This window comes from Triticum urartu, chromosome 6 (genome assembly GCF_003073215.2).
Source record: "Triticum urartu cultivar G1812 chromosome 6, Tu2.1, whole genome shotgun sequence".
Lineage (NCBI taxonomy): Eukaryota > Viridiplantae > Streptophyta > Magnoliopsida > Poales > Poaceae > Triticum > Triticum urartu.
This window is the reverse complement of record NC_053027.1, coordinates 559,518,288-559,530,809: the sequence shown is the minus strand read 5'-3', so window position 1 is coordinate 559,530,809 and position 12,522 is coordinate 559,518,288. Positions and strand designations below refer to the sequence as shown.

General features: G+C 49.0%; 1 protein-coding gene across 1 annotated transcript; it reads left to right on the top strand.

The window, feature by feature from the left end:
* The first annotated feature begins 7,914 nt into the window (after positions 1-7,914).
* LOC125515385 (FT-interacting protein 3-like) lies at positions 7,915-11,508 on the top strand. Its single transcript, XM_048680850.1, has one exon. The coding sequence runs from the start codon at positions 8,067-8,069 to the stop codon at positions 11,082-11,084; it is 3,018 nt and encodes a 1,005-aa protein (XP_048536807.1). The 5' UTR covers positions 7,915-8,066; the 3' UTR covers positions 11,085-11,508.
* Positions 11,509-12,522: the final 1,014 nt, after the last annotated feature.

Sequence of the window (12,522 nt, the reverse complement as noted above, 5' to 3'; positions counted from 1 at the left end):
TTGAATTGAAGAGAAGAATTGCTTCTTTCGAGAACAAGCCTCTAGATTATTTTTACATGAAGATATAGTGTGTGCACAATAGAAGACCAAATTACCTGTAGTAGATCGAACAGATCATGCCAATTTTTTCCTTCTTTCTTGAGCCAGAGAGGTTTTTGTGTGTGTGTGTGTGTGTGTGTGTGGGGGGGGGGGGGGTGGTTTTAAGATTTCCAATACTCCTCTTTGTCCTATACACACATGAATCAAGAAATCAAAATCAATTGAAATTGGAGGAAGCAATGATATTGGTATGTAAAATAATGACAGTAAAGTTTCACGTGCCTTAGATTGAAAAACAACATAAAGCCTTGAGTAGCCCATATGTTCGAATATTATGAAAAAAGAGGCACCCTCATTCTTGCATTACCTCATAGTGTTGTTTTTATACTCATTCATAAAGATGGCTGCAATAACTGTCCAAAAAATCCAAATTTCTCCTGAAACATAATAGAAACGCTGCTGGCACCCTGATCTTTACTGCAATTTTTTCCTGAAACATCATTTTAAAAAGGGTCACCTCCATCATTTCCTAATGGATATATGGGCAGCTCATCCGCTTAAAATGTATAAGAATTCTAGAGAACAAAGCAAATATCTATAACTGAAGGTGTGTATGAATCTAAGAAATTCTTCAAGTTCGTGTACTTGGAGATGGTTGTTGGTATGGTAGACTGTCAGGCCATCCAAGTTCATCAACTTCAGAACCCCCTTTTGAGTCACATCTGCAAGTGTTGGATGCCATGATAAAAGCAGTGACATTCCATGGAACATGGCAGCGGAAAATCGTGTTGGACGGTACTCGTCTAAGATGACGACGAAGCAGCCGCGCCGCCGACCCTTGATCATCTTCTTGCGGAGTCGCGAACAACCATGACTGCCCCTGATGAATAATTGTTTTTTGACGAGCAGTCAACAATGAAAAGTTGGGAGTGCAGGAACCATGCTGAATCTATTTTCAAGTGTTTTACTTCTATAATATACATGCACCAATTTAGCTGCAAAGTTCTCAAATAGATATTTACAAGAAACATGGTAATAATATTATTAATATATCAAGCTGAAATCAAAACTTCATATGGAACAGAAAGTTTCCAGAAAATACTGATCCATTGACCATTTGTTGAACGTGCACTAAATCATAATGCATATTCTAGTGTCGATAAAGTACTAATATTCAAGTGTCGATAACATCAGTACATATTTTGATTTAATGAGAGCTTAAAGCAAGTGGCATTCTTTTAAAAATAAAAATACTAATACCATGCCATTTTGGATGCAGTAGTTTTATGCATCAGTACCAACACTCCAGAACAAAAGAAAACACAATCTGTTTTACAAACAAAACTCCAGAACACCCCAGGTAGTAAAATAAGTTGGCTAAGTAAATGATAAATAAAAGAGAGCAATTTTCGACATACCTGACATTAACAGTGCTATGAAATATCACCTAACTGTCAGCATTGTCTATTCTCTTACTGGAACCGTCGAGCTTGGAGCACAGACGGACGGCGACGTCGACCGGGGAGACTCATGGCGGCCGTTGGGACCGTGCTGGCGGCGGCGGCACATCCCGTAACTATAGAGAGGGACGGGGTATTGAGAGCGAGCGAAATGAGATTTTGGAATTAGGCATCGACGGGATTAATAGATGGCTTCTAAATATCATGACAGAGATGGAGATAGAGATAATTGAGAGAGAGGCGTCCCTAGCAGCTAGCTCAACCGACGCCGAACCCTGTCGTTGCTTGTCGATGCCTCAAACACCTGCAACATGTAGCAGAAAAATCAGAGAAGGAAGTGCAGCAGGAGCTCCTCCAATGCAAGCGTTGGCTGCCGTCACCGAAGGGGAGGGTGGGATGCAACATAGCATGGATCAATTAACACATAAACCGTACCCAAAAATTGGGCTCAAACAGTAGCAAGTTCCAATTTTTTTTTCATCTTTCAGTAGCAGCTCCCTAAATTGAAGATTGAACAATTCAACTAACAACTGCGGTTCAGTCAGGCATCAATTCAACTAACAAATTCATGGTTAACCTTGCTGTTCAATTCAAGGAACAATCCACACTTAACAGTATCAACAAAATTGACCTCAAACAGTAGCCAATTGAGCCCAAACAGTGGTAAATCCTAACCAAGAGCAATGCCTCAATGGCCACGTACAAGAGCAGAGAGAGGAGGAGGTGAACTCACCTGAAGATAGAAAGGAGGAAGCTCCATGGGTGGTCGCCCCGAGCTGCAGCAAGGCAAGGTCGACCCCTCCTTCCTCAAGCATCCAATCCTTGCCCTGCACATCTACCATGGAGGATCAAACCAGATACATGTACCATGGAGGATCAAACCATATATTAGAGAGAGAAAGGGGGAGAGATATGGGAGGGGATGAACTCACCCCATGGCCACCAGGCGGAGGAGCAACATCCTAGAGATGGAGCTGCGTGTGAGGGCGCGGTGGGCGTCGGAGAGGAGTCGCTGGAGGCGCGGGAGCCACGCCAGTGTGGAGGCGCCCGAAACCCTAGCCATGGTGAGGGCTTAAGGTCATCGCTGGTGGCCGATAGCGGCGAATCCCGCTGGGGGAGAAGTGTTGGGTTTCGTAGTAATTTCAAAATTTTCCTACGCACACGCAAGACCATGTGATGCATAGCAACGAGAGGGGAGAGTGTTGTCTACGTACCCACGCAGACCGACTGCGGAAGCGTTGACGCAACGTAGAGGAAGTAGTCGTACGTCTTCACGATCCAACCGATCAAGCACCGAAACTACGGCACCTCCGAGTTCGAGCACACGTTCAGCTCGATGACGATCCCCGGACTCCGATCCAGCAAAGTGTCGGGGAAGAGTTCCGTCAGCACGACGGCGTGGTGACGATCTTGATGTACTACAGCAGCAGGGCTTCGCCTAAACTCCGCTACAGTATTATCGAGGACTATGGTGGCTGGGGGCACCGCACACAGCTAAGGAATAGATCACGTGGATCAACTTGTGTGTTCTAGGGTGCCTCTACCTCAGTATATAAAGGACCAAAAGGGGGGGAGGCTGGCCGGCCACAAGGGGTGCGCCAGGAGAGTCCTACTCCCTCCGGGAGTAGGATTCCCCCCCAATCGTAGTTGGAATAGGATTCACGGAGGGGGAAAAGAGAGAGAGGGGGCCGGCCACCTCTCCTAGTCCTAATAGGACTAGGGGAAGGAGGAGGCGCGCAGCCCATGTAGGGCTGCCTCTTCTTTTTTCCACTAAGGCCCATCATGGCCCATTTAGCTCCCGGGGGGTTCCGGTAACCTTCCCGGTACTCTGGTAAAATCCCGATTTCACCCGGAACACTTTCGATATCCAAACATAGGCTTCCAATATATCAATCTTTACGTCTCGACCATTTCGAGAATCCTCATGATGTCCGTGATCACATCCGGGACTCCGAACAACCTTCGGTACATCAAAATGCATAAACTCATATTATAACTGTCATCGTAACCTTAAGCGTGCGGACCCTACGGGTTCGAGAACAATGTAGACATGACCGAGACACGTCTCCGGTCAATAACCAATAGCGGGACCTGGATGCCCATATTGGCTCCTACATATTCTACGAAGATCTTTATCGGTCAGACCGCATAACAACATACGTTGTTCCCTTTGTCATCGGTATGTTACTTGCCCGAGATTCGATCGTCGGTATCCAATACCTAGTTCAATCTCGTTACCGGCAAGTCTCTTTACTCGTTCCGTAATACATCATCCCGCAACTAAATCATTAGTTGCAATGCTTGCAAGGCTTAAGTGATGTGCATTACCGAGAGGGCCCAGAGATACCTCTCCGACAATCGGAGTGACAAATCCTAATCTCGAAATATGCCAACCCAACATGTACCTTTGGAGACACCTGTAGAGCTCCTTTATAATCACCCAGTTACGTTGTGACGTTTGGTAGCACACAAAGTGTTCCTCCGGCAAACGGGAGTTGCATAATCTCATAGTCATAGGAACATGTATAAGTCATGAAGAAAGCAATAGCAACATACTAAACGATCGGGTGCTAAGCTAATGGAATGGGTCATGTCAATCACATCATTCTCCTAATAACGTGATCCCGTTAATCAAATGACAACACATGTCTATGGTTAGGAAACATAACCATCTTTGATTAATGAGCTAGTCAAGTAGAGGCATACTAGTGACGTTTGGTTTGTCTATGTATTCACACAAGTATTATGTTTCCGGATAATACAATTCTAGCATGAATAATAAACATTTATCATGATACAATGAAATAAAATAATAATATTATTATTGCCTCTAGGGCATATTTCCTTCAGTAAGCTGGTTAATCGAAAAACAACAATGAATGAGCAGATCCTATTTAAACAAGATTACTACGGACACATGTTTTTTTATTTTCCCAAGTTCGAATTATCCACTAAAAGAAAGCTTAATGTCAATGTGGTGTACACGCCCTTGGGTTGCATAGACATGTACTCACTATCGGAGCGTTAGAGGCACCAAGAAGGGTCCTCTCCCCCCCTCCAAGAGAAAAAACTGCAAGGATGTGCCCCTGCTAAGCCTAAACTCCCTGCTGATCTCCCGACCTCTAATCTCTCTAGCCGTTTTGGCCCCTCTCTGGATTTCACTCACGCTTCGCCACTACACGTGCTAACTCTTTATTTATATACAACGTTACTTCTTTACGTCTTTTGTCCTACTTAACATTAAGAAGTGAAACAGCGAAAATTAACAACATGATCCACTGAATTAAATCTATTGACTACTGCTCATAGTAAATGAATGGGTAAACACTATTATCCATAAAGTATCGGTGATGTTAAAAACATCATTGAGTGCGAAGATCCCATTTTTTTAAAGGAAAGGAGGCTTTTCATGACTCTATTTCTAACGTCAAAGATAGGTAATGACACTACTACTACAATAGCTAACGAGTACATTGCAATGTGATAGAGGATATACCAGAGTGATTATTAAATATTTTGTCATGAAGCCATGTAGGATAACCATTGACTGAAAAGATAGGTAAACTAAAAATACATGCCTATCTTAATTCACTTAATTGATGATAAAATATACTTCAAGAAAAGGATTCATTTTTATTTTACAACTACTAGAATTTTGCAAACTATTTTTGAAAGAGATAACTCACTAAATCTGATAAAGGGAAGAAGAGATAACAGGAGGCTGGCTTTTTCAACCACGGGTTACTTAGCCATTAGGCCCCTTACTAATAAATCTTGGTAGATAATTGATGGATTAATTTTGCTGGGTTAATTGGCAGATCAAATCCCTCCTCAAAAAGATGGCTGTATTGAAGCGTTGGCGATATTATAAAATCTTGGTAGGTAATTGATGGATTAATTTTGCATATCAAATGTCTCCTTTCATTTTTAAATGGGATCTCCGCACTCAATGATGTTTTTAACATGATCGATACTTTAACGATAATAGTGTTAACCCGTTCATTTACTACGAGTAGTAGTCAATAGTTTAATTCAGTGGATCTTGTGATTAATTTTCATCCTTCCACTTTTTATTGCTATAAGTGAGACAAAAGCCGTAAGTAAGTAACCAACGTATATAAACAAATAGTTAGCACATGTCTATGCAACGCGAGGGCGTGTACACCAGGGTGACATTAAGCTTTCTTTTTTTGGATAACTCGGCCTTGGAAAAATAAAAAATTATATCCATAGTTACCTTCTTTAAATAGGATCTGCGCATTCATTGATGTTTTTCAATTAACCAGCTTGTTTGTTTTATGGGAAATGATTAGTTTCCACCGGCAGATCGCTCCGAAACGTCAACCGTATTCATTGTCTACCACGTGTCCATGTGGCCCTTCCCGCTGTCCACCTTTCCCTCCCTACAAATCACGATCCTATCGCTCTCGTCTCACCCAGGAATAGTTGCAGGGCCTCGGTTCGCACGGAAATCGATTGTGAAAAGACTATTAATTTCCGCAGCAAGACTTCCGTTGCAGAATAATTCTGCAACAAGACCTTTGTTGCAATTTTTGTTTGCAAATTTCCCGACTTCTGTAAGAAGACTTTTGTCATGAATTTTTTTGGATAACCTTTTTTTTTGCAATTTTTGTTTGCAATTTTTGTCATTGATGTTTTTCAATTAACCAGCTTGTTTTTTATGGGAAATGATTAGTATCCACCGGCGGATCGCTCCGAAACGTCAACCGTCTTCGTTGTCTACCACGTGTCCATGTGGCCCTGCCCGCTGTCCACCTTTCCCTCCCTAGAAATCACGATCCTGTCACTCTCGTCTCACCCAGGAATAGTTGTAGGGCCTCGGTTCGCACGGAAATCGATTGTGAAAAGACTATTAATTTCTGCAACAAGACTTCCGTTGCAGAATAATTCTGCAACAAGACCTTTGTTGCAATTTTTGTTTGCAAATTTCCCGACTTCTGTAAGAAGACTTTTGTCACGAATTTTTTTGAGACAAGACCTCAATTGCAAGAAAAAGAAACTATAACAAGACCTTTTGCCAAAAAAATCTGCAACTTGGCCTATGCTGTAAAATTCTCTACAACATAACCTGTGTTGCAGAAATTTTCTGGAACACGGCATATGTTGCAATGCTACCGGGTGATACTTGACCACTCAATAATAGCAGCGCCCGGTTGGTAATCATCAAGACAATAAATAAAAAGCAATGGGAAACGTTTACCATCATCCCCCGGATTGCAACGGCTGCCTCGACGTGTCCAAGTGAAGGCTCGTATGCGGCCCTTAGTCGGACACGCTTTTCTGCAACAAGGGCCATGCTTCTGAAATATATGTGGTATTGCAATGCTCTACAACGAGATTTGTGTTTTGCAGCAAAACCTTTGTTGCAGAAATTTTCTGCTACAAGACCCGAGTTGCAAAAAAAAATTACAATCTTTTTTCAACAAAACCGTCGTTGCAAACAAATTCTGTAACAAGACCTATGTTGTGGAAGTAGTTCTGTAACAATACATCTGTTGCAATGATGAAGGCGCACTCCACACACCAGATCCAACGGGTCGTGACCGGGCCGATCTTTTTGAAAAGATCGCCCGGCGGACGCGTAGCACTCCCCTTTTGTTTTGTTCATTGAATTTAGGCTTTTAGATTTCATGACTCCACTTCTAGCGTCAGAGAAAAACAAAAGACTTAAAACGATACTACAACAATTGCTAGAATACATAAATTGCAATTGTGATGAAAGATACACCAGAGTGATTATTAAACTTTTTGTCGTGAAGCCATGTAGGATAACCGTTGGCAAAAAGATTGATAAACTAGAAAAAACATAACTATCGTAATTCACTTAGTTAATGATAAGATCTACTTTGCAAAAAAGATACATTTTTATGTTACAACTACTGAAATTTTGCAAACTATTTTTGACGATAAAGGGAAGAAGAGATAACAGGAGGCTGACTTTTTCACCCATGAGTACTTAGCCGTTAGGCCTGTTACTATCAAATCTTGGCAGGTAATTGATGAATTAATTTTGCTGGTTTAATTCGTAGATCAAAATCAATTTGATAAAGGGAAGAAGAGATAACAGAAGGCTGACTTTTTCAAGCACGGGTTACTTAGCCGTTAGTCCCGTTAGTATGAAATCTTAGCAGGTAATTGATGGATTAATTTCGCTGGTTTAATTCGTAGATCAAAATCCCTCCTTATCCGGCTCACTCTATCAAAGACGACTTCTTTTTCCAATTCCAAAAGAATCGCCGCATTGAAGCGCCAGCCGAGCGGAGCAAACCCAAACGCCAAAACCCCCGCCTCAAAAACCACCCAAAGCCACGGCCACCCGACCCAAGAGCAGCAAAGCACCACCACCACCCGAGCTGCGGCAGCGAGCAGAGCAGCAGCAGCAGAACCCACCTCGCCCTCATCCCCTCGCCCCCATCGACTGCGATGATGGAGATTCCACCACGCGCGCCCGCCTCCCCCTCCTCGTTCCCCGCATAGACCAGCCCACTCTTTCCACCCCCCTCCCTCCTCCCTCCTCTGTTCTCCGAGCGAGTTTGAATCTTGGTGATGGCCAAGGCGGAGAAGCTGGTGGTGGAGGTGGTGGCGGCGCACAACCTGATGCCCAAGGACGGCCAGGGCTCCTCCTCGGCCTACGTGGAGGTGGAGTTCGAGCACCAGAAGCGCCGCACCCGGCCGCGCCCCAGGGAGCTCAACCCCGTCTGGAACGAGCGCCTCGTCTTCCCCGTCGCCGACCCCGACGACCTCCCCTACCGCGCCATCGACGTCGGCGTCTACAACGACCGCGCCGCCTCTTCTGGGAACAGCCCCCACGGCCGCAACTTCCTCGGCAAGGTGCGCGTCCCGGCCGCCGGCGTGCCCGCGCCAGGGGAGCCCGTCGTGCCGCAGCTCTTCACGCTCGAGAAGCGGAGCCTCTTCTCGCATATCCGCGGCGAGATCACGCTCAAGATTTACCGCGCCGGCGCCGGGGCCGGCGAGATGGTCGCCAAGGGCAAGCAGGAGAAGGCGGCCAAGGTGGTGGTGACTGGCCCCGAGGTGGTCGCCGCGCCGTCCGTGAATGGGGGCAAGAAGCAGCAGCAGCAGCACCAGCGCCAGCAGCCGGTGGTGTCCGCGCGGCCGCATCAGACGCAACAGCAGCAGCCGCAGCAGCCCATGGAGGTCTTGCCGCAGCCGCAGCCGGCGGCCATGAAGCCGGTGATGCTCGCCGACCACTACCCCGTGCCCGGCATGTTCCCCGGCGGCCCCGCGGACTTCTCCCTCAAGGAGACGCGTCCCCACCTCGGCGGCGGCCTGACGGCCGACAAGGCCAGCGCCACCTACGACCTGGTCGAGCAGATGCAGTACCTGTACGTGCGCGTGGTGCGCGCGCGCGGCGTGGCGACGCCCGGCGAGGCCGTCGCGGAGGTCAAGCTCGGGAACTACCGCGGCGTCACGCCGCCGGCGGCCGCGCACCAGTGGGACCAGGTCTTCGCCTTCTCCAAGGAGACCATCCAGTCCTCCTTCGTGGAGGTGTTCGTGCGCGCCCGCGGCAGCGACGACCACGTCGGCCGCATCTGGTTCGACCTCTCCGAGGTGCCCCGCCGCGCGCCGCCGGACAGCACGCTGGCGCCGCAGTGGTACGCCATGGAGGACCGCAAGGGCGAGCGCGGCAGCGTGGAGGTGATGGTCGCCGTGTGGTACGGCACCCAGGCCGACGAGGCCTTCGCCGAGGCGTGGCACTCCAAGGCCGCCGGCGTCCAGGGCCACGGCCCCCTGGGATCCATCAAGTCCAAGGTCTACGTCGCCCCCAAGCTGTGGTACCTCCGTGTGTCCGTCATCGAGGCGCAGGACCTGCTTCCCATGGACAAGGGGCCCATGGCGATGGGCCGGTACCCGGAGCTCTTCGTGCGCGCGCAGATCGGGAGCCAGATGCTGCGCACACGAGCGTCGCCGATCATGGCGAACCGGGGCCCGGCGAGCCCGTTCTGGAACGAAGACCTGATGTTTGTGGTTGCCGAGCCATTCGAGGAGTTCTTGGTGGTCTCTCTGGAGGATCATGTGTCGCCGGGCAGGGATGACATCCTCGGCCGCCTCGTCGTCCCGGTGACTGCCATCGAGAGGCGCTGGGATGAGAAGCTTGTTGTCTCCAGGTGGTTCGGGCTGGAGCGCGGCGCCGGCGGCGGCAATGTCGCCGTCAACAATCCGAACAACAGGTTCGGGAGCCGGGTGCATCTCCGGCTAAGTCTCGACGGCGGCTACCATGTTCTGGATGAAGCAACGGCGTACAGCAGCGATCTCCGGCCGACGGCCAAGCAGCTGTGGTACCCGCATGTCGGGGTGCTCGAGCTCGGCGTGCTGGGTGCCACTGGTCTGACACCGATGAAGGGCCGGGCCGATGGCAGGGGCGCCACGGCGGATTCCTACTGCGTCGCAAAGTATGGGCAGAAGTGGATCCGCACGCGCACCGTCGTCGACTCGGTGTGCCCCCGGTGGAACGAGCAGTACACCTGGGAGGTGTTCGACCCCTGCACCGTCATCACCGTCGGCGTCTTCGACAACTGCCATGTCGACAAGCCGGCGCCTGGGAACAACACCACGGTGGCTGTCCGTGACAACTGCATCGGCAAGGTCCGCATCAGGCTCTCGACACTGGAGACCGACAGGGTGTACACTCATGCCTACCCTCTGCTCATGCTTCATCCGTCCGGTGTCAAGAAGATGGGGGAGCTCCACCTGGCCGTGCGCTTCTGCTCCAGCAATGCCGGCAACATGTACCATGCCTATGCCCGCCCGATGCTCCCCAAGATGCACTACGTCGAGCCGCTGCTGGTGCGGCAGGTCGAGAGCCTGCGGTTCCAGGCCACGAGCGTCGTCGCCGCCCGGCTCGGCCGCACCGAGCCGCCGCTCGGCAAGGAGGTCGTCGAGTACATGCTGGACCACCGCTCACATCTGTGGAGCATGCGGCGCAGCAAGGCCAACTTCTTCCGCCTCGTCTCCGTGCTCTCCGGCGTGATGGCGGTTGGCCGGTGGTTCGAGCTGGTTCGCTCCTGGCACTACCCGGTGCACTCATGCGTCGCCGTCTTCACGTTCCTGGTGTTCGTCCTGATGCCGGAGCTGATCCTGCCGACGGCCTTCCTGGTGATGGCCTTCACCGGGCTGTGGCGCTACCGCGTGCGCCCGAGGCACCCGCCGCACATGGACATGCGGCTGTCCCACGCGGACGCGGCCACCGTGGACGAGCTGGACGAGGAGTTCGACACGTTCCCGTCGAGCCGCGGCGACGTGGTGCGCTTCAGGTACGACCGCCTCCGCAGCGTGGCCGGGAGGGTACAGACGGTGGTGGGCGACATCGCGACGCAGGGCGAGCGGATGCAGGCGGTGCTCAGCTGGCGCGACCCGAGGGCGACGATGCTCTTCTCCGTCGCCTGCGTCGCTGCTGCGGTCATCGCCTACGCCGTGCCGATGAAGCTGCTGGTCGGGCTGTGGGGCCTCTACGCCATGCGCCCACCGAGGTTCCGCAGCCGGATGCCGTCCCCGCTCATGAACTTCTTCCGGAGGCTGCCATCCAAGGCCGACATCCTGCTCTGATCATCCCATCATCAGGTGGCATTCCTTCTCTGAAGTTGGCTGCAAAATGGGTAACTAATTAACCTGGTGACCGATTCAGTTAGTGGTTATTTTGGAGGGAATTAGGTGGATGATGCTTCAAAGGTTTCTAGCAAGAAACAAACTTGCTTGCTTGCTTGCTGCAGGTGGTGCCTGGCATGCTTCAAAGGTTGCTTAGCTTAATTGCTGTTAGTGTTAGTAGTTAATGTATTCTGCTGCTTCGTGGCAGCAGCAGTACTGCAGTAGAAGTAGCACAAGACTTGTGGCTAAGCATATCAGCCTTCTTGTAGTTCCAGTTTCACTTGTGCAAGGACTAAGTTTCAGTAGATGGCAGTCAACCCTAAATCCATTATGTCTTTGTCGAAAAAAGAGTTAATCTATTATGCGACGATGATTGTTGATGAAAGGATGAGTAAGTTCAATATGCTGTTAATCCATGTGATGATGATGTGTTGATTTTAGCTGTAGCAGAGTAGAAGGCTTGGTGCTTTTTATGGTGCTACTGTTGCGAGCTCAGCAGCTCAGTGTGGGGGAGAGGTGCTGTTCATGTAGCCCCAGTTTCAGTTGTGCAAAGAATGAGTTCAGTTGGTCTTTGTGGTGATGATTGATTAGTTGGTGAGGCAACAAGGTTTAATCTAATCTACCCTGTCTGTTGTTATCCATGAGGAGCTGCAGCTGTGACTGTGAGGATGAAGTAATAGTAAATGTTTGATCTGTAGTACAAAGACTGGGAATGATGCCTCTCACGTGCATGTATGTGTTGCTTTTGTTCTCCGGTGAGAATAAAAATCTTGTGTTTGGAGTTGAGGCATCTGGCGCCTCTTTTTGTTTTAGTTTGTCTCCACGCTGTTCCCATGTGGCTGCAAGCTCAAGCTAATGCAGCAGGGAATTTGTTGCTGGTGTGAACTCTGAATTCAGCATGTTGCATTACTGCTACTGTGTAGCCACCACTGCAGTCAGTTATCCGCATGTATTTTGGTTGTGAAACAACAAGGACTCGATTCGTTTTGTTTTAGGGAGTACTCGACACAATTTCGCGGCTGCATTGAGTTGATGAAATAAAAACGCTTCCAAACTCACGACGCAGGGGACTCCGATGAAAACCAGATTGAACGCCACCACCGCAGCATGGGGGAAATTCGGGCTGGTTATTTTGGCGGGAAGGGGATGATGCTCCGAAAGAATGTAGCAAGAAACAAACTTGTTTGCTTGCTGCAGGTGGTGCCTGGTATGCTAGTTGCTTAGCTTAATTTCTGTTTGTGTCAATTAGTTAATGTATCCTGCTGCTTTGTAATGTACATTTGGTAGTAGCAGTAGATGGCAGTCAATTCGGGTTTGTAATGTTGAACTTAGTCATCACATAGATTAACAGCAATATATTGAACTACAAGAACAACATCAAATCAACACATCATATACT

Bases quoted from the DNA above. Each gene is read 5' to 3' on its own strand.
- LOC125515385 (XM_048680850.1), top strand. From the start codon at position 8,067: ATGGCCAAGGCGGAGAAGCTGGTGGTGGAGGTGGTGGCGGCGCACAAC.